The following is a 19,951-nucleotide window of genomic DNA, read 5'->3' as shown; positions in this document are numbered from 1 at the left end:
GGGAGAGGGAGGCGAGGTCTAGCCTCACCCAGTGTCCGTTTTCTCTTTGGGAAATGTGGTCATTCTACTAATGCCTGCTGAGTTGAAAGGACCAGCACAGAGCCGGGCACCGTGTGCAACAGCGACGCTACCAAATCTTGAGAGCGCGAGTGTTGCAAACCCTTTTGCAACAGCTCTTTCTTTCCGGCAGTGCTGTGCGATTTGTGAAAGTGGTCTATGCAGCACTCTGCTCCGCTGTCTTGCAGCATGCTAGATCCTGAGGGCAGTGTGGAGCACAGGGCTTCCTCCTCCTTCTCCAGAGTTTTTCTCCTCTCTCTAGCCATGCTCCTCGCTGTAGCAGCGCTGCTTTTCTTAGCATTCGCCGCCTCGCAGCAGAAGGAGAACGATTTTTATACGTTTAAAGTGGTAAACATCAGGGGCAAGCTAGTCTCTCTGGAGAAATACAGAGGCTCGGTAAGTTTGCAGGGAGATTAGCAGCTGCTCTCATTGCAGACTATAACTAACCAGCCCATCTTTGCATGCTTGCATAAGGGAGTGGGGATCCAGAGATTGTACATTAACTTGCATGCATGCACGTTCATAGGCTCTCATTTGTGCATTTTGTGTAACTGATCTGGAGTATTGCTTGCATGTTTACTTTGAGATCGTTCCATAAGTTTCTGCATTATTTTAATAAAACGTTTGCCTAACCCCTGTGTGTGTCTGTTTCTTGGGCAGGCTGCTCTGTATACGTGGCACACGGGGCTGCTTGCCGTTCATTCACTATACATAGTACTCTATTATGTCTATTATTAGTCACGAAAACATTTATCCGGGATTGGAAGCATGTGTCATTTTAAAGCAAAAGTCTGTACTGCAAGATATTTCCCCTTTTGAAAGACTTGACTTTTGCTGAATTTTGTTTGAAGCAGAAGGGGAAAACGAGGATGGTGTTTAATCAGTATGTCAAGGAATGTATGTCAATAATTAATAAACGAAACTGAGAACATAAGCAAAGCAGATATTAATCTACAATGAAATCATAGACATTAAAGATAATGTGAGGAAAGGGGCAAGACAGCAGATCTGTTTAAAAACAATTCATTTAAATGTTACTTACATATTACTCAGGGAGTCCTAAATGAAACTCTCTCCCCAAAAGATGTACACATTTTCTCAAGTTCTTGCAATGTGATTACGATATAGTCATAAGGAAATTTTTCACAATTATGTATATTCAAAGGTTGATAAATAGCGTATGCACTTAGAAACTGTGAGGCAAATCAGGGTTGGTTCTTCGTGCTAGAATGGTGGAGAGAAAAGCAAGTATAAACCAGGCTTTACTTGCCCGTATGCTCCAGCTTACTTGTGCTCCAGCTCTGGAGTGGCACAAGGCAGCTGGACTGTACCTGTGAATTTGGCTGTAAAAGTTAAAATTGGCAGGGAGGACCTAAGGTTGATGCTCAGGTCTTTAACTCATTAAAGATGTCACATGATAGCATTTTCCTTGGGTTTCTTTTTTAGTGTTCATTTATGAAAATATTAATAAAGTAAGAAAACAAGGAAATTTCCAGACAAAAAATTATGTTAAACTGAAGTTAAGGTTGAGAGTATATATCAGTAATTTAAGGGTGAAAAAATTGAACAAGAATATTGTCCAAAAATAAGCAAATTAGAAACCCAGAAAATTCAGAGTTAAGTTAAACTTTAAAAAATAATCCACACATGTTTAGAAATGAAAATGCACAGTGAAAGTACCCAAACATTTTAACTCTGTCCTGTAGTGATTCCATAAGGAAACTATTATGAACAAACCAAATATACTAATCTACCTTTATGGTCCCAGATTAGAGTTAGAGACTAGTCCAAGGTAGCAAAGCAAGTCAGTGGTTAGAACTCCAGGAACAGAACCAGGGTCTCCTGACTCCCACTCCAGTGCCCCATCTAGTGGAGATGTATTGTCCTAATTTCATAGTGCTTTTTTGTAAATTTTTATGGCCAGAAGGGCCTGTTATGATAATCTAGTCTGTCCTGCATTATACAGGCTGTAGATTTCACCTAGTGATTACTGCATCTAGTGTAACATCTTCTGGTTGAATGAGAGCATTTCTTTGAGAAAGACAGAAACTCTTGATTTAAAGACTCCAAGTGATAAATCATGTACCACGTCCTTTGATAATCTATACCGATGGTTAAAAGTATGTTTTATTTCCAGTTTGATTTTTTAATAGACTGTTCTTGCAGAGAAAATGCCTGGCAGGGGCATGCAATGATCGGTTGCACATGGTTTCATGCAAGGATTGTGCTCACTTGAGGACATTCTTGCATACTCTATTCCATGTCATTGTGCCACTTATATGTGATCCTTGTACTTTTGCCAATAGGAATGAGCGATTAAGTTAAAAATATCTAAGATCAAAAGGGAAGCTCCTTGGTGGATTTAGACTAAATGAGGCCCAGATCCAGTCTGACCAAAGCCCCCAACCCACCCACCAATTCAAACTGCGCTTAAGTGGTACATAGACCTCATGTTGGTCTCCAACATAGAGGATAATTTTATTCATTGCATACACAGGTATTTGTTTGTTTCCAGGAGTACCCACAACTTGCTAAATGCTGTACAAACATAATACATTAATGTTTGTCTAAGTGTAGTTTAATATATATATATATAACAATGTATAAATATATAATGTGGTGTCTCTCCCAGATGGACATAATCTATATGGGATACCATCAAATTGCTTGTTATTATACAGTAGTTGGCTTTTTTTCAATAGTTTGTTCCCATAATTTCTTCCAATGGGTCTGTCAAGAGTCAATAAATGCTCTGACTGGAGCATATCGTGTCTGCAGGGCACCTGTTGCAGCTCTGGCTTTTAAAGGAGCAAATACCTTCTTCAGCTTCAGTAATTCAGAGCCAGAATCCCCTGGGAAGAAGTTGAGGAGGAAAACTCTCCAAGGTTACTCTTTTATGGAGTTCCTCACAAATCATTCTGTCAAAGGACAGAGGGTATTTGCCCCACTGCAGAATGAGCTGCAGGGCCCATTCCCACATCTCGTGCCTCTGCTCCACCTCTGGGTTTGCAGCTTTATTGTAGTTATGTAGTTAGCACTTTCTCTAGGGGTGACCAACCCCATGATCCCCCATAATGGAGGGCTCCTTACCACAGAGAAGTACTGGGGACGCATCATATTTTCTTCTTGGTCTCAGCTGTCCCCACCTTGATCAGCACTCACTCAGCACAGGACCACCCAGTTCCTCAATGTGGTTCTCACATCCATGAGAGCCCTCCATGGGCTTCTTGTGAGAAGGGCAGGAGGAGAGGATGCCATGAAAGTGATGACCCCCTTTCTGAGTGGAACAGCAGAGATCCACATGTGGGAGGCCCCACCCTTCTCAATCCAATTGAAACTTGACTACTCATATGTGAATATTTAAATGAGATTAAAACAATAAAATCTCCCTTATCTCCCATCCTCTTGCTGGGGCTGGGCATTAGTGTCACATCCACATGCATCCTCTTTCAGAGGTAGATAATGATTCCATGGTTAGAGTCTGTTGCATCATAAACTGTGAAGTCTTGTTTCCCTTTATTCCTGTAGCTAGCTCATTTTGTGCCTTTGCTTTTCTAATCTTGCCCCTGCATTCCTGTGTTGTTTGCCTGTGTTCATCCTTTGTAATTTGTCCTAGTTTCCATTTTTTATATGACTCCTTTTTAGATCATGCAAGATCTTGCGGTTAAGCCAAGCTCGTCTTTTGCCACATTTTCTATCTTTCCTACCCAGCGGAATAGCTTGCTTTTGGTCCCTTAATAGTGTCCCTTTGAAATACTGCCAACTCTCCTCAGTTGTTTTTCCCCTCAGTATTGATTCCCATGGGACCTTACCTATCAGCTCTCTGAGCTTACCAAAATCCACCTTCCTGAAATCCATTGTCTCTAATTTGCTGTACTCCCTTCTACCCTTCCTTAGAATTGTTAACTCTATTGTGAACTTTCACAGAGCTCTTCTTCAGTTCTAGGATAAAACTGTAGTATTATATGATCTACCTACATTAGATATGAAGTGCGGTGAGCCAATTATAAAGAGCTATCAGAAAATAAGGAAATTTGTATCTTGAGGTATACAAGGAAAGCTCATATTTTATTTTAAAGGTTTTATTGGTCTCATTGTCACTGTACTCAGCAGAAACTGGGAGGCACTGTTTTTTAATCGCTACTGCACATATGTAGGAGTCAGCACTTCTTGGTTCCGGTCCCCTCTCTTCCACTTCTCTGCTGTGTAATTTTAGCCTCAATATACACATCTAGGTATAATAGCACTTACCTACCTATTATACATAAGCCTCACCATAGTACACTTAGCTAACTAATTAATGTTAGTAACATGTTTTGAGAATTGTGAATGAAAGGCATTATACAAATGCAAAGTATTCTACTGCTGGGGGTAACATTAGGTGTTCTGCATGAATCAGATCTCTCTGTAATCTGAGAATTTAGTATTAGGTATAGAAAAAGTAAACATTTAATTACAAAGCACTGGATTTTTTGGATAATGATTCTGCAAACCAGTGTAATTTGACGTTTCTGGATAGGTCACTGTTGGGTATATAACCCAAGACCTGTGATTTATACAAGGCTCTGCTGCCTCAGCTAAAAATTCCACATATGTTAACTTGAAGCCAATAGTAAATTAATAAACCTCTGTGGTCCATCCACTAGAGAGCCATACTGTGTAAATGACTTACACCAGTATGTAATATTTTTTCCAATATTGAGTTTAAGATTAGACTGCTTGGATTTTCTAAGTAAAAGAAGGAAAGTCTAGTATTGGAAGGGCCAACGAAGGCTAATGCATGTTGCAGCTTTATGAAAATATTTTTGGAAAAGTCAAGGATTAATTGTTTGCACTGTACACTAGATGGTGCACTTGACTCACATTCAAAGTTCCAGGACAGGGTAAGAGAAAAGGAAGCCTATATTAAGCTCACATGTTTTACTAAATATTAATGACTTAAATAATTAAAATTTTAGTGCCCACATGAGACAGTGACTTTTTTATAAAGAAAATTTTAAACACACTGCAAACAGATCAACTCATTTAATCTTCTGTAATGCAAGATAGAACCACTTAAAGATGACCTGCTAACAATTTTTTAAGAACTAGTTTTGTGCCTTTTTCGCTACTTTATGATGTTTTAAAAAGGCATGAAAGGGTTTCTATTTTTAAATTTTGTTTTGTCTGCTTTTTTATTTCCTCAAATCTCAAAATCCTAGTTTTATGGGAGACCCTCTGGAAGGTCTCAAAATGTGCATTGTGAGCACTCATGTTATTTGAAGGAGTTGTGCAAGCAAACACTTCTTTCTCCAAGATGTTAAGTCATTGAAGTTAAATAGATGTTGAAAAAAAATCACGTTTGTATTGACAAAATTCTTTCAGGCCTTCTTTACAAATACTGTATATTATAATCAAGCAAAAATTACATGCATTTTTTCTTTGCAGGATATCTTTCACATTTCTTCACATACCCATAGAATTCTATACATTTTTTATTCCTTTGTAGCCACCTGGAACAAATTGTTTATCAACCTTGGGCAGATTTTGGGTGGGGCATCAGAGGGGCATTGCAAACTGCAAGCCGCAGGCAGTTTAGTGTTCAATATGGTGTTCAATATAAAGAGTTCTGCAGAGGAGACAGGACCTTGCGCCCCTGAGGCAGGGAGTCAGAATTTTGTTTATTAACAGAGTGATTAACAGGTGATTAAGATAAGAAAGGGCTGCTAGGATGTTTCCTAAAGTTAAATGATCTGTTCCAAGGTTCGTGAACTACAAAAAGTACGTAGCCTAAATGATAGAAAGTCATTGTAGATTTTTCTACAATTGTTGTATTCAAAAAGTAGTAAAGTTATTAATATTTCTTTGAGAAGATAACTGATTTTTAGACAAAAGAAATGTAGTAGATCTAATCAGTCAGTAAGGCATTTTATACAGTTCCACATGAGAAATTATTAGTTAAACTGGGAAAGATGGGGATTAATATGAGAACTGGAAGGTGGGTAAGGAACTGATTAAAGGGGAGACTGCAACAGGTCGTACTGAAAGATGAACTGTCAGGCTGGAGGGAGGTTACTAGTGGAGTTCCTCAGGGATCCGTCTTGGAACCAATCTTATTTAACATTTTTATTACTGACCTTGGCACAAAAAGTGGGCGCTTGCTAATAAAATTTGCAGATGACAAAGTTGGGAGTATTGCCAATATGGAGGAGGACCAGAATATCATACAAGAAGATCTGGATAACCTTGTAAACTGGAGTAATAGAAATGGGATGAAATTTAATAGTGCAAAGTCATGGCATTTAGGGACTAACAACAAGAACTTTTGCTATAAGCTGGGGACTTCTCAGTTGGAAGTAATGGAGGAGGAGAAAGTCCTGGGTGTATTGGTTGATCACAGGATGACTATGAGCTATCAATGTGATGCGGCTATGAAAAAGGCTAACATGATCTTGGGGTGCATCAGGTGAGGTATTTCCAGTAGAGACAGGGCAGTGTTAGTACCATTATACAAGGCACTGGTGATACCACATCTGGAATACTGCATGCAGTTCTGGTCTCCCAGGTTTAAGAAAGATGAATTCACACTGGAACAGGTGGAGAGAAGGGCTACTAGGATGATCTGAGGAATGGAAAACCTACCTTATGAGAGAAGACTCAGAGCTTGGCTTGTTTAGTCTAACCAAAAGAAGGCTAAGGGGAGATATGATTGCTCTCTATAAATACATCAGAGGGATAAATACCAGGGAGGGAGGGGAGTTATTTAAATTAAGCACCAATGTGGACCCCAGAATAAATGGCTATAAACTGGCCATCAACAAGTTTACGTTTGAAATTAGGTGAAGGTTTCAAGCCATCAGAGGAGTGAAGTTCTGGAGCAGCCTTCCAAGAGGAGCAGTGGGGGGCAAAAAACCTAACTGGCTTCAAGACTGAGCTTGATTAGTTTGTAGAGGGGATGGTATGACTGGACTGCCTACAACGGCATGTGGCCCATCATTGACTGCCTGAAGCAAAAATCCCCACTGGCTAGGACAGGACAGTAGATAGGGAGGGCTCTGAGTTACTACAGAGAATTCTTTCCGGTGGGTCTTGCCTACTTGCTCAGGGTCTAAGGGTAGGTCTATACTTACCGCTGGACCCGGAGGTAAGCAATCGATCTTCTGGGATCGATTTATCGCATCTTGTCTAGACGCGATAAATTGATCCCGGATCGATCCCGGAAGTGCTCGCCGTCGACGCCGGTACTCCAGCTCGGCGAGAGGAGTATGCGGCATCGACGGGGGAGCCTGCCTGCCGCGTCTGGACCCGCGGTAAGTTCGAACTAAGGTACTTCGACTTCAGCTACGTTATTAATAATAATAATAATATTAATAATGATAATAATATTCAGTTATTAACGTAGCTGAAGTTGCGTACCTTAGTTCGAAGTGGGGGGTTAGTGTGGACCAGGCCTACCTGATCACCATATTTGCAGTTGGGAAGGAATTTACCCCCAGGTCAGATTGGCACAGACCTTGGGTGGGTTTTTTTTGCCTTCCTCTGCAGGATGTTATAACATGCAGGATTTAACTAGTGTAAATGGTGAATTCTCTGTAACTTGCAGTCTTTAAAGCATGATTTGAGGATTTCAGTAACTCAGCAAGAGCTTAGGGGTCTATTATAGGAGTGGGTGGGTGAAGTTCTGTGATCTGCAAGGTGCAGGAGGTCAGACTAGATCAGGGGTCGGCAACGTTTGGCACGCGGCTCGCCAGGGTAAGCACCCTGGCGGGCCGGGCCAGTTTTATTTACCTGCTGACGCGGCAGGTTCGGCCGATCGCGGCCCCCACTGGCCGCGGTTCACCGTCCCGGGCCAATGGGGGTGGCGAGAAGCGGCGCGGGTGAGCGATGTGCTGGCCGCGGCTTCTCGCCGCGCCCATTGGCCCGGGACGGCGAACCGCGGCCAGTGGAGGCCGCGATCGGCTGAACCTGCCATGTCAGCAGGTAAATAAAACTGGCCCGGCCCCTGGCGAGCCGCATGCTGAACGTTGCCGACCCCTGGACTAGATCATAATGGTCACGTCTGACTTCAGTAAGAGTATCGGAGTAAGAATACGCTTTTAAAACAATTTTAAACCTAACCAGTGTCACTTAAGTGACTTGCCACAAGATGTCAGAACATGTTAGTATTAGAGCTGAATGGGTTTAATATTTAATTTTCTTTCTTGATATAGAAATTAGATACAATGCTCCTGTCAGATAATTTCTAAATTATCTGCAAAACCCCTCCCCCACACACACACTAGGGTTTTCAGTTGCTTAAGTCCCCCCCCCCAAAAAAAAAATCAATCTGAAACAGCACTCCTGTGGGCAGGCACGGAATTTGCCCACACACACATGGCCCTGTTGGCCTGACTGGAGCCACCCCCATAAATATAGAAGTCGTATATGCCTATTGTATTTTGATTCCAGTAGTAGGGATTACCAGTGAACACTTACCTATATCACAGGCTTGTTGTGAGGCTGAAATCATGATCATAAAGTGGTTTTATATCCTTCTATGAAAGGAACCATGGGCTGTGGGTATCGAAGGCCAGGGGCCCAGTGCTCAGGCCAGCTAGCAGGGGGCCGGGGGAGAGGATTTAGGGCTAGCCTCCCCAAGGGGGGCTCACCTGCCACCCATGAAAGGAACTGCATGAAAGTGCAAAGGATCAGGATCATAACAAAATTTGGTCTTTGTTGTAATCAATGTAAACTATTGTTAATAATGGTTGGTAAGAATAAGTTACTCAGGCATAATTAAACTTTCAATAATAGGTTGGTGTTCGATTTATTTTAGGACTGTCAAACGATCAAAAAAAAATCAATCATGATTGAGGCTACATTTTAGTCACCAGTATTTTTAGTAATAGAGTCATGGACAGGTCACAGGCAGTAAACAAAAATTCACGGCCTGTGACCTGTCCATGAATTGTATTATATACCCCTAACTAAAACTTGGGCCGGGACCCCCACAGGTGCTCTGTGGGGTGGGGGCAGCCCAGGACCCCTGCTGGTGCTGGGGGCGGGGAGGGGGCTCAGGACTCCCACCAGTGCTGGGGGGGGGGGGGGGGGGTTGGGGGGGGCGGGCGGGCCCCCAACCAGATTCTGCCTGTCCCGCCAGCTCCTAGGGAGAGGGAAGGCCAGGGGAGCTCCCCACACTGTCCCCCGCCACTTTTTTTGCATAACTGCACTCAAAAACAAAACAATGCAAAACTTCAGAGCCTACAAGTCCACTCAGTCCTACTTCTTATCTTAGCGATTGGCCGAACAAAACAAGTTTGTTTACATTTACAAGAGATAATGCTGCCTGCTTCTTATTTACAATGTTACCTGAAAGTGAACAGGCATTCGCATGGCACTGTTGTAGCCAGCATTGCAAGGTATTTACCTGCCAAATATGCTAAACATTCGTATGCCCCTTCATGCTTCGGTCTGTACTCCAGAGGACATGCTTCCATGCTGATGACGGGTTCTGCCCAAAGCAGTGCAGATGGACACATTCATTTTCATCAGCTGAGGCAGGTGCCACCAATAGATTCTTTTTTTGATGGTTCCAGGTTCTGTAATTTCCGCATCAGAGTGTTGCTCTTTTAAGACTTTTGACATCAGGCTCCACACCTCGTCCCTCAGAATTTGGAAGGCACTTCAGATTCTTAAACCCTGGGTAGAGTTCTGCAGCTATCTTTAGAAATCTCATATTGGTACCTTCTTTGCGTTTTGTCAAATCTGCAGTGAAAGTGTCCTTAAATCGAGCAACATATGCTGAGTTGTCATCCGAGACTGCCATAACACAAAACATGGCAGAATGTGGGTAAAACCACAGAGCAGGAGACATACAATTCTCCTCTAAGGAGTTCAGTCACAATTTTAATACATCTTTTTTTTAAATGAGCATCAAAAAGCAAGACGACCATGTTCATTCAGTCTGTATCTATATGCTGATACTTGGAAAGTTAGCTAGATGGCACCAGAACATACTTTGTATGCCAGTGCATAGGGATTCCCTAGATTGTGCCTTGTTGTCACAAACCATTAAGGATTATTAAAATCAACTTTTGCTTTAGGAGTTTGTTTTTCCTGAAAGAAAACCAAGGGAGGATGTAGAAACCAGTTTTAAACACTGTATTGTGATCAGCTATACTGTGTATGTGCATCATTGCCCTCTATTAGGTGAAATTAGAACTGCCCAACTGCAGGGTATAGACCAGGGGTCCCCAAACTTTTTATCTTGTGCCCCCCTTACCCCTACCCACCACCACAGCCCCCTCAAGCCACAGCTGGGAGCAGGGCCTTGGTGAGGGCCAGGGTTGTGGCCAGGGGCAAAGGCCCGAGCAGCAGCCAGGAGCCAGAACCAGGAGCACAGCTGGGACAGAGCTGGGGCTCCCTCCCCACCCCCTATGAGGGTGGGCCTGGGCCCCACCATGCCCCCCAAACATTCCTCTGTTCCCTCCCCCCCCCAGAGGGCACACCCCACAGTTTGGGGACCACTGCTATAGATCTTAACCTTATAACAGCTAAAGGTGTTCTCACTCAAGTGAATGGGGCCTATGCTTCTGGAGCAGGAGAACTTGGGTGAAGTTCTGCTGTGACATTCTGAATGGCCACAATGTCCAGTATAATGGCACCCATGAATTCTTGGTGGCTAAGAATTTGTTACACTATATTTATTGTACAATCTGCAATCATATTTTATTTTTCCCTTCAACTACACCAAATTTTGATGTGCTTTATTGATTGGCCAACGATATTTCATAGTGAATTTTATAGCAGGGGGAGGGAAGGCTCTGAGTGAATTTTTAGTGCTCAGGAAAGGTGTGGGGTGACAGCCCTGAACCCCTCTGCTCATCCACACAACAGAAAGGTATAGCATGGGAGTGGTAGCTATGCAGGAGGTGAGATGGTATTTCTTTCATTCTCCATGGCGCCTTTCTGATGTGCCAGTGATGGTAGCCATGTAGACACCTGTCCACTAGGATTTGGCCTGAGATTGCCAATTCATTTCATAGAGGCTACAAAATAGCAATACATAGCTACTATTGATTTGGTCTGGAATTGAACTGACAACCCTCAGATAACTAGATGTGTATTATTTCATTACTTATACCCTGAGCCATCCAGTTCCAACTCCCAGCCCTCTCTAGAAATGACTAAACTATCTTTCTTCATAAAAGAAGTACAAAACAACCCCCCAGCCCACCCCAATAAGCAATACCAGCACATTTGCTCCCTGGCTAAAGCTACAGCTACCAGATTTTTCTGAAAAGCCATTCTTCATGGTTTGGAAATAAAGGTTTATAATAGAAACATGAACTGAATGGAAATGGTCAAAAAAATAGGGGATAAAGTTGAGAAAATTGTGTCTTAATAGAAAACCTTCAAAAAAAACAAAACAAAAAACCCAAAACCTTTTGACCAGTTCTAACAGATGCTGGAAGGAGGCCTTTCACAAATAAAATCCTGTGGAACCAATTATCCTCTCAGTTGTGCACTGACTGCCCCCATTGTGTATCGGAGAAGTCCAATTTCTTCTTGTCTTTCCTCTCATTACACTCCACTTGTTTCCTTTTCTGACTAGAGAGCTCCTAGTCTTCCCTGACTCTAGGCATGATCCTTATCAAGTCTATAGTGTCATGCTAGACCTGCTAAGTAACAAACTTCCCGGCTGCCTGCCATCTCTCAGGGACAATTAAGGGATAACTTCAATAGGTTCTGAAGGATGCCTTGTTTGGCCTTTCTTATCCTCAGTGATGACGACCACTAAGATTTTAACAGGAGGAGGGTTGTTGGGGGGGAAACTGCCCTTAAAGCAATCTAGCAGTTTCTTCATGCTATGGGGGGATGATTGATTAAACAAGCCATTATTTGTATGGCCTAGCAGTCCAAGCCATGGATCGGGACCCCATTGTGCTAGGTTCTGTACAAACTGAACAAAAAAAGACAGCCCCTGTCCTAAAGAGCTTATGCAGCGATAGGCCTGAATCCAAACAGCTCTAAACTGTAGCAAAGGTCAGGACTGGATCCCAGCTTTGTAACTCAGGTCCATCTTAAGTGATAAACACCTCAGAAAAGAACCAAAGCCTCTCTACATGCCATATTCAGGGTGCATGAGACTGTGTCCTCTTGTGTGCTGTGCCAACATATCACTAAGCAGTAGGGCTCAGAATAGTAGTCATTGCTGATACAGTAGAATGGTGTAGGAATGCCATGATTTGTGTGTCATGCCTTTTAGAACTCTAGCTCTAATGAAAACTATTAGTATTAAACTTAAAAAATTATAATCACTAATGTTACCCTCTCACATAACTGCATAACCTTACCATCCTCACTTCCATCCTACCCTTTCACACCTTGCTCTTTATTTAGATTATAGGCTTTTCTAGGCATGGAATCTTTGTTCTGTGAAGTACCATTAAGATATAATATATAGTGTATGAGTTTATATACTAAAATAAACACATTGTATGCATGTACATATGTAATAATAGAACTCAAAGCTTGTCTAATGAATATTCTATTGGTAAGAGCACAAAACCCAGAGTCAGGATTCTTGGGTTCTATTTCCAACTCTGCTACTCACTTGCTATATGAGCTTGGTCAGGTCAATTAACAATGTCTGGTCTATACTACAATATATCCCTATATCAGTATAACTAGGTCACTCGGGAGTGTGACAAACCCACACCCTGAGGCTACGTCCTCACTACGGGGGGGAGGGAGGGGTGTCGATTTAAGATACTCAAATTCAGCTACTCGAATAGCGTAGCTGAATTCGACGTATCCGAGCCAACTTACCCTGCTGTGAGGACGGCGGCAAATCGACCTCCGCCGCTCCGCTGTCGACAGCGCTTACTCCTACCTGCGCTGGTGGAGTACAAGCGTCGATTCGGGGATCGATTGTCGCGTCTCATAATTTGATCCGAGAGATCGATTTCTACCCGCTGATTCAGGCGGGTAGTGAAGATGTAGCCTAAGTGACATAGTTATACTGACTTAACACCCACATGTGGACAGCGCTATGTCAGTGGGGGAAACTTCTCCCGCCAACATAACTACCACCTTACAGGGAGGTGGATTAACTACACTGATAGGAGAGCTCTCACTGTTTGTGATCTCACAGTGGTCATGTGAAACTCGATACATTAATTTGTGCAACACTTTGAGCTCTTTGGTTCAAAGATACAATTAATCTGCCCTGATTTATATCCTGTATGTCCTCATTGAGTTCAGTGGGGCTGCACAGGTGTAAGCCTAGTAGGATTTGGCTTGGTATCTTAACTCTTTTCTACAATATACTTGAATTAAATCTTCTAATATTTTAACTGGTGAATTTAATTGGTTAACACTTATAAAGTGCTATTTAAAGTGAAAGTTTGTAGCATTATGCAGATAACATGCAGCACTGCATAAGTGCAGAGTATTGTTATTAATAGAACATCTGAAAGATCTATAGCAATTGGCTTTAATTGCCTCCAAAGAAAACAAGAGGAGGGTTATTTTAGTCAGCGTGAGTTGTAGTTCTCCCTTGCAGCAGCTGAAAGAATACAAAATGTTTAGGAGATTTTAGAGTAAGGATTAAATATTAAAAGATCTTCAAAGCACATTTGGAGCCTGCATTAATAAGAACTTCCACTATGATTTGGAATTTTAGGGCTGTTTTGTGAACTCAAATAATTTAACAAAAAGTACTTGAAGTCTGAGTTCAAATACAGATCAGGAAAGAAACACATGGACAAATTCTGCTCTCAGCAGCCCCATGGAAATCAGTGGGATTAAGAATAGAATTTAGCTCCATGGGCAGATGTGGCCATAGTTGGTGGAAACATGTGTGACTCAGCTGATTTCAGCAGAGTTAGATCTGCTTACACCAACTTACAAGAAGACTGACTCTGGCTCTTTGGCTCCACAAGTCCTAACTTTGAACCCCAATCCCAAACCAAGGCAGTCAATGGTGAAACTCCTGTTCATGTCAATTGGAGCAGGATCAAACTTTCTTATTCAAACATGTAAAAAGAGTATAAGAGCTTCATTTCACTGGGCCAGGACATTCTCTACCTCTGACTGGCATATTTGAGACCTGTGTGTATATCTACACACAAAGAATGAGGGAATGCTTCCTACATGGCCTCATTTCTCCCCTCCTCACTCCTGCAGGTGCAACATTGGTATGTGGCTCTACTGAGGTTTGGGGACAGGCAGCATGATCTTGCTATGCCTCCAGACTCTGTGGAGGGTACTTCCTGATTTTAGCAATCTGTCTATAAAGCACTGTGTGTAAGATACATCAGGCCTGGGAAAGGTCTCCCCCATGGATCATTTGCAGAATCTGCTTAACAATGATTTACAACTTGAGGCTGTGCTATTATTCAAGTGAAGCCCTGCTATGCTGCACACCCACCCAACAGCAGGGGCTCCAAAGGCAATGGCACGTGGGAGAAGTGATGTGGCCCACGGAATGTACATTTATAACAATTTCATTGTCTAATCAAATAGTCTAGAAGCTCAAAGATGATGGAAGATGAAGTTAGAAAAATTCCAACTGGAAAAAAGATGCACATTTTTAAGGTTAATTGACTATTGGGATAGCTTCCCAAGGGAAGTGGTAAATTCACCACCACTTGGAGTCTTTAATTGAGACTGGATGGCTTTCTGAAAGATATGCTCTAGTTCAACCACAAGTTAGTGGGCTTGATGCAGTAATCACTGAGTGAAGTTTATGTCTCATGTTATGTTGTTCAAGCTACATTATCACGATGGCCCCTTTACCTTTAAGATTATCAATCTATATTGACAGTGGTAAGTGCATCAGTTGATTCAGGGTCAATGCTGAGAGGGAAGTTGTTGCACATTTAAAAACATTTGAAAGACCTACAATAATTAATATGCACCAAACCTCATCTGAACAGTAATTTCTTTACATGTGCTGGATTGTTTATACTATAGTGAATGTTTAGAAAATGCCAAGGAGACAGGACAGAGGAGATGCTGGTTTTTCTGAAAACAGAATGAAAACACCCAAGGAATTTAGGATGAATTATATCAGCATGGATGCTACTTCTAACTTCAATAAAGTGAATATTTAAAAACTAAGTCTCCCTAAATAATCAAAAGAATTTGAAACAGTGTCAAACAGTAGCAAGATGCTCAATCCCGGTCCATTGAAGATTCTCAACATGGATATTTTTATTCTGCTGAGAATGATCTCCAGTCAAGCGTCCTTGGTGGAAGCTTATGTCAAACAGATATGCAGTACGTTTTTAATCTCTTGTGTTTAGGTATCTCTTGTCGTCAATGTTGCAAGTGAGTGCGGATTTACAGATAGCCACTACAAAGCTCTACAACAGTTACAGAGAGACCTTGGCTCACATCATTTTAATGTGCTGGCATTCCCATGTAATCAATTTGGGCAGCAAGAGCCAGACAGTAACAAAGAAATTGAGAGCTTTGCCCGAAAGACTTATGGTGCCTCCTTTCCTATGTTCAGCAAAATTGCAGTCACAGGTGCTGGTGCTAATGCTGCCTTCAAATATTTAATTGGTAAGTAATATCTAGAGCAGCTATATCTAAGGAGGTAAGTTGCTGGCATTGAATCTGATCTGGCAAGACTTTTATAAGGATTATTTATAGTGTTCATGATAGCAAATGTGCCTGATAGGGTCATTTTAATAAACATGTATGTGAAATAATCATATCTAATGCCTATCCAAATACAGATTCAGAATGTCTAGAAATTCAAATTCAGTGTACATGGGAGTGTAAAACATTCCCTCTGTACCTGATCACAGGGTCATGAACATGGGCAGCTGTGCCTGGTTTTCTCCACTTAGCAACCATTTCTCCAGAGAATCCATGTCATGACACATCTGGGGCTGCCACAGGTCAGATTTTATGAGATGCATTAGCAGATCTGTAGGGTGAGAGGAAGCAAAATGTCCTCAGTATCCATCTGAACCCCTCACTTTCACAAGCTTTGCATTCACTCACAAAACAGTGCAACCAGGTGCTGATAGTGATTTCCTGGAAAAATTTCTTCCATGTTCCTCACAAGGAATATGGAACAACCAAACTGTAGAATCCATCCAGCTATTTGTACAAGAGCCAATGCATGCTAGGAGAGGAGTCTTTGGGAGTTTTTGTTGGTTCCTGGCAGACAGCTAAGAAACCTTCAATAAAGCAGGTTCTTCTTATCTAAGCACTATATTTTTCTGCATAGGTTGAATGCTCCAAACACCATTCAAATACTGAACTGAAATCAGAATCTTCAGCCAACATTCAGGGAATTTTTTAGGAAGGGAGACAAATCTAATCAAACCCACCACCACATGACCGCACATTGAGTCTCACCTCCTCTACCCAGGAACAGTGTTCCTCCCACACTCTCCCATGGATTTACAGCAGAGTTCTTTGTACTACTTTTGGCTGCCACATGCAGTCTTCCAGAGCTGACATTTCTGCAGATCATAGAATATCAAGGTTGGAAGGGACCTCAGGAGGTCATCTAGTCCAACCCCTCAAAGCAGGGCCGATCCCCAGACAGATTTTTACCCCAGATCCTAAGTAGCCCCCTCAAATCCCATCCTTCCCCAATGCTCCACATGCAGCATGAGGCTGTTAGAGGTGGTACAGTCACCACTGTAATGTGAAAGGACAGTCACCAGCATAAGCCTGGCAGTGCACTGTGACAGGAAACACTCACCTCTCATTAGTGGCTCCTGTTGGTTGTGTATGAACCTGCACTTTCTCTCTCTGCTCCCACCACCCCTTTTCAGCTGTTCATCTCATCAGGTGGATCTTCACTGGTCCAGCTCTCTGGCCAAATCACACAGTCAATGTGCATGAACAAATCCCTTCCAGGGTAAGAGGTCCAAACAGGGCCTGTCCCTGTGCCCTTGTTAAAATCTTTAGCCATGTCTCTATGCTCAGTCCTCAGCCCCTTCTGGACTGGCTTTAAGACCGTGCCTGCCCTGGTCTAGAGCAGTGCCTCCAGGGCTTTCTCCCTGGAGACTCTTTGCCATAAGAGTTCTTATTGCCCCAGCTGGGTCACTCCTTCAAGTTCAGCTCCCTTCCAGGGGACAGGGAGTAACAAAGTTCAACAAATGGTTGGCCCTCTTCAGCCCCATCCTTGAGTCCTTTAAGTTTCATCCCTGGGCTTGGGCTACTAAACAAAACATGCCCCCTTCTCAGGGTATTGGCCACTTTGCCAGTGGCAGAATCCAGGCCTGTCCGCTATCTAGGTCCCAACCCAGGGACCCTACAAATAGCAGCTACACACTACTTCCTTTAATAGTTGTTGCTGCTGCTGCTATTCTCTAGGCTGCTTCCCACATAGCCCCTTCCTCTTCACCTCAGGGCTGAAGTTCTCTACGCTTCTCCTGCCTCACCAAATGCCATGTCCACCAGAGCCCATCTTCTGTATCTCTCTTGAGCTCTAGCAAGACACACCCTTCCTTACTCCTCTGGTCCTAGTTAGGGACAGCACTGCACACAGCCCCTGCGGCTCCTTTTATCTGAGCCTGCTGCGCTCTGATTGGCTGCTTCCCTGCAGCCTTTCTAGGCAGACCTGGAGGACTCACCTTCGCTGCTCCTTTTCTGGGGCAGGGTGTGGAAGGACCATGAGGCCTCCAGCAGGGGGCTCAGAGAGCCTGGTACACCCTGTCACATGCACCTTGGCAATTTGTCTGATTCCACGTGGGGGTTTGGCCCAGAAGTGGCAAGAGATGTAACCTTGTCCCAGATGAAGCATGTATGGCTCTGGACCTGCACGTTCTGTGCTCCTATCTTAAGACCTCACATTTATGGGCAGAAACTCCTGCCCTTATTCTAAAATGCATTCCTGAACTTTTCCATTTAATATAATAAAATCATAGAGGTTATTCAGAGAATAACCCAACCTCTAACTAATGAGGGTGAGGAAGAAACTTCTCCTAGGGGGTAGGTTATTCCATTATTTCCTACTGCGGAGTTTCTTGAAACATTCCTCTGAAGCATCTGGTAATGGCTACTATCAGAGATAGCCTACTGGACTAGATAAGCCATTAGTCTGCTCTAATATGGCTGTTCCTAAGTCCGTCTCCCTGCCAGTGCATGATTGTTCCAAATAGTATATTTTCTGGTACTTTCTCCTGTCTATATGCCTTAAGTGATTGAGCTTCTACTAGTTCCCATGGTAGAGTATTCCACAGTCTAATATATCTTCCTGTCAGGAAATCCCTCCTGATATTCAACCTAATGTTTTCCCCTTGATTTTATGTACTTTCTTTCCTTAAGATGCTAATCAACACATCATCATACTCAAATATGAGGAACTGGTTCATGTGGTTTTCTCTTCTGTTTGTATTTTCTTTTCCTTCACAGAATCCACAGGAGAAGAACCAACCTGGAACTTCTGGAAGTACCTGGTAGCCCCTAATGGGAAAGTAGTAAAGGCTTGGGACTCAACTGTCACTATTGAAGAAATAAAACCTTACATCACTGAACTTTTGAGGAAAATCATCCTGAAACAGAAAGATGAACTGTGACTTTCAAAAGTCCCATCATATCTATTATACCTTGATTGATAATTAGGACTGCAATTTGACTGTTCACATTCCAAAAGAGGAAATAGAGGGACAGAAAATCATTATGACTAATTGAAGTTTTTCCAATCATCCTAAGAATACAGGAAACAATAACTGAATGTGGTAAAAGGTGATTTAACTTAGGCTTGTGCTATCATTCTAAAGTGATTGAATTGAATTTGTGCCTTCTTGGAAAGAAAATCATTTGTTTATCTTACTATCTGAAATCATCAATTGTTGATGATATTATGAAGAGCCAGTTAGGATTTTTTTGGCAGCCAGGCTCAGTTCAGCTAGAATTTCCTTAGAGAGACCTTACTAGCAATTGCAATTCATTTGTCATGATTTTGACCATGAATTTCATTTAAAAATGCAACCCAAAGTAGAAGAGTGCACTTGGCGTAGTGTGGACACAGTTATAAGGGGCAGGCAAAAATAGGTTTCCTCAAACCAGACACACTTATAATGATATGTGTCTGCTTAGTTATAAAGGACAGACACTTCACTTTCTCTCTATTTGTGTTATGGGTAACTGGGGGAGAAGGGCATGGGGAGGTATCATCTATACAACTGAAATAAAAGACAAAATTTCCTACAAAAAGATTCTCCATAAGTTGTGTGAACTGTCTTTAAATTCTTTGTTTAAAAAAAGGTTGCTGAGTGACATTAGTACAGTCTGTGTAATTAATTTGAACATCTATAGGGCCAGATTCTCCTCTGGGTAAATCAATGTAGCACCATTAAAATCAATGAGTTAAGCTGATTTATCCCAGCTGAGAATCTACCCCTATTGTTAGGTTTCTTTTTTCAAAAAGTTTTTGTATTGTGCTTCATATTTTGATGTTTTGGGAGAAAGAACAATACTCATTTTGAGTCAGAGTTAAGGTGGTTGTGGTTGAGTGAAGGTGGTTTTGAAATCTGCTCGCACCATATGAATAATGTGTTTATTATGTGGGCAATATAAGATTAATTATGTCTTTGATTATTCACTTTTAAGTGATTTGTTTTGATAAATGATGTGATAGCCAAGTCCTCTACCGCCCAGCAACTTTAATTATTTTTTAAATGTAGCCAAATGAAAGACAGCATTTTTAAACTTTTAAATAAATGGGATTGGACAGATTATTAAATTAAAGGAATGAGTGGTGCTGTCCAAGTTTAATGGCTTCTGCAGAGCCCTGCCTCATTCAAAGCACACCTGACAAAGGCACACACATTTACCATATAGCTAAGTTAGCCAAACATGCCTAGCACAGGCTACCTCCTTCATTCCAAATAGTAGTGAAAACTGCTCAGAGAGTTAGATACTTCTCAGACAAAGGACTAGAATCCACATACTTATG

The 19,951-nt window shown here is 42.2% G+C and overlaps 1 protein-coding gene across 1 annotated transcript; it reads left to right on the top strand.

Moving 5' to 3' along the window:
* The first annotated feature begins 56 nt into the window (after nt 1-56).
* Nucleotides 57-19,167, top strand: LOC113406524 (glutathione peroxidase 7-like). Its single transcript, XM_026651787.1, has 3 exons — nt 57-453; nt 15,327-15,588; nt 18,406-19,167. The coding sequence occupies exons 1-3, from the start codon at nt 217-219 to the stop codon at nt 18,567-18,569; spliced, it is 663 nt and encodes a 220-aa protein (XP_026507572.1). The 5' UTR covers nt 57-216; the 3' UTR covers nt 18,570-19,167.
* Nucleotides 19,168-19,951: the final 784 nt, after the last annotated feature.

This window comes from Terrapene carolina, unplaced genomic scaffold, assembly GCF_002925995.2.
Source record: "Terrapene carolina triunguis isolate 2854851 unplaced genomic scaffold, T_m_triunguis-2.0 Scaffold102, whole genome shotgun sequence".
Taxonomy (NCBI): domain Eukaryota; kingdom Metazoa; phylum Chordata; order Testudines; family Emydidae; genus Terrapene; species Terrapene triunguis.
Note: the sequence above shows the minus strand (reverse complement) of the source record. Positions and strands in the feature narration are given on the sequence as shown.

Coding starts and splice junctions, on each gene's coding strand:
- LOC113406524 (XM_026651787.1), top strand. CDS start 217: ATGCAGCACTCTGCTCCGCTGTCTTGCAGCATGCTAGATCCTGAGGGC. Junction 454..15,326: donor TGGAGAAATACAGAGGCTCG/GTAAGTTTGCAG, acceptor TCTTGTGTTTAG/GTATCTCTTGTCGTCAATGT. Junction 15,589..18,405: donor TGCCTTCAAATATTTAATTG/GTAAGTAATATC, acceptor TTTCCTTCACAG/AATCCACAGGAGAAGAACCA.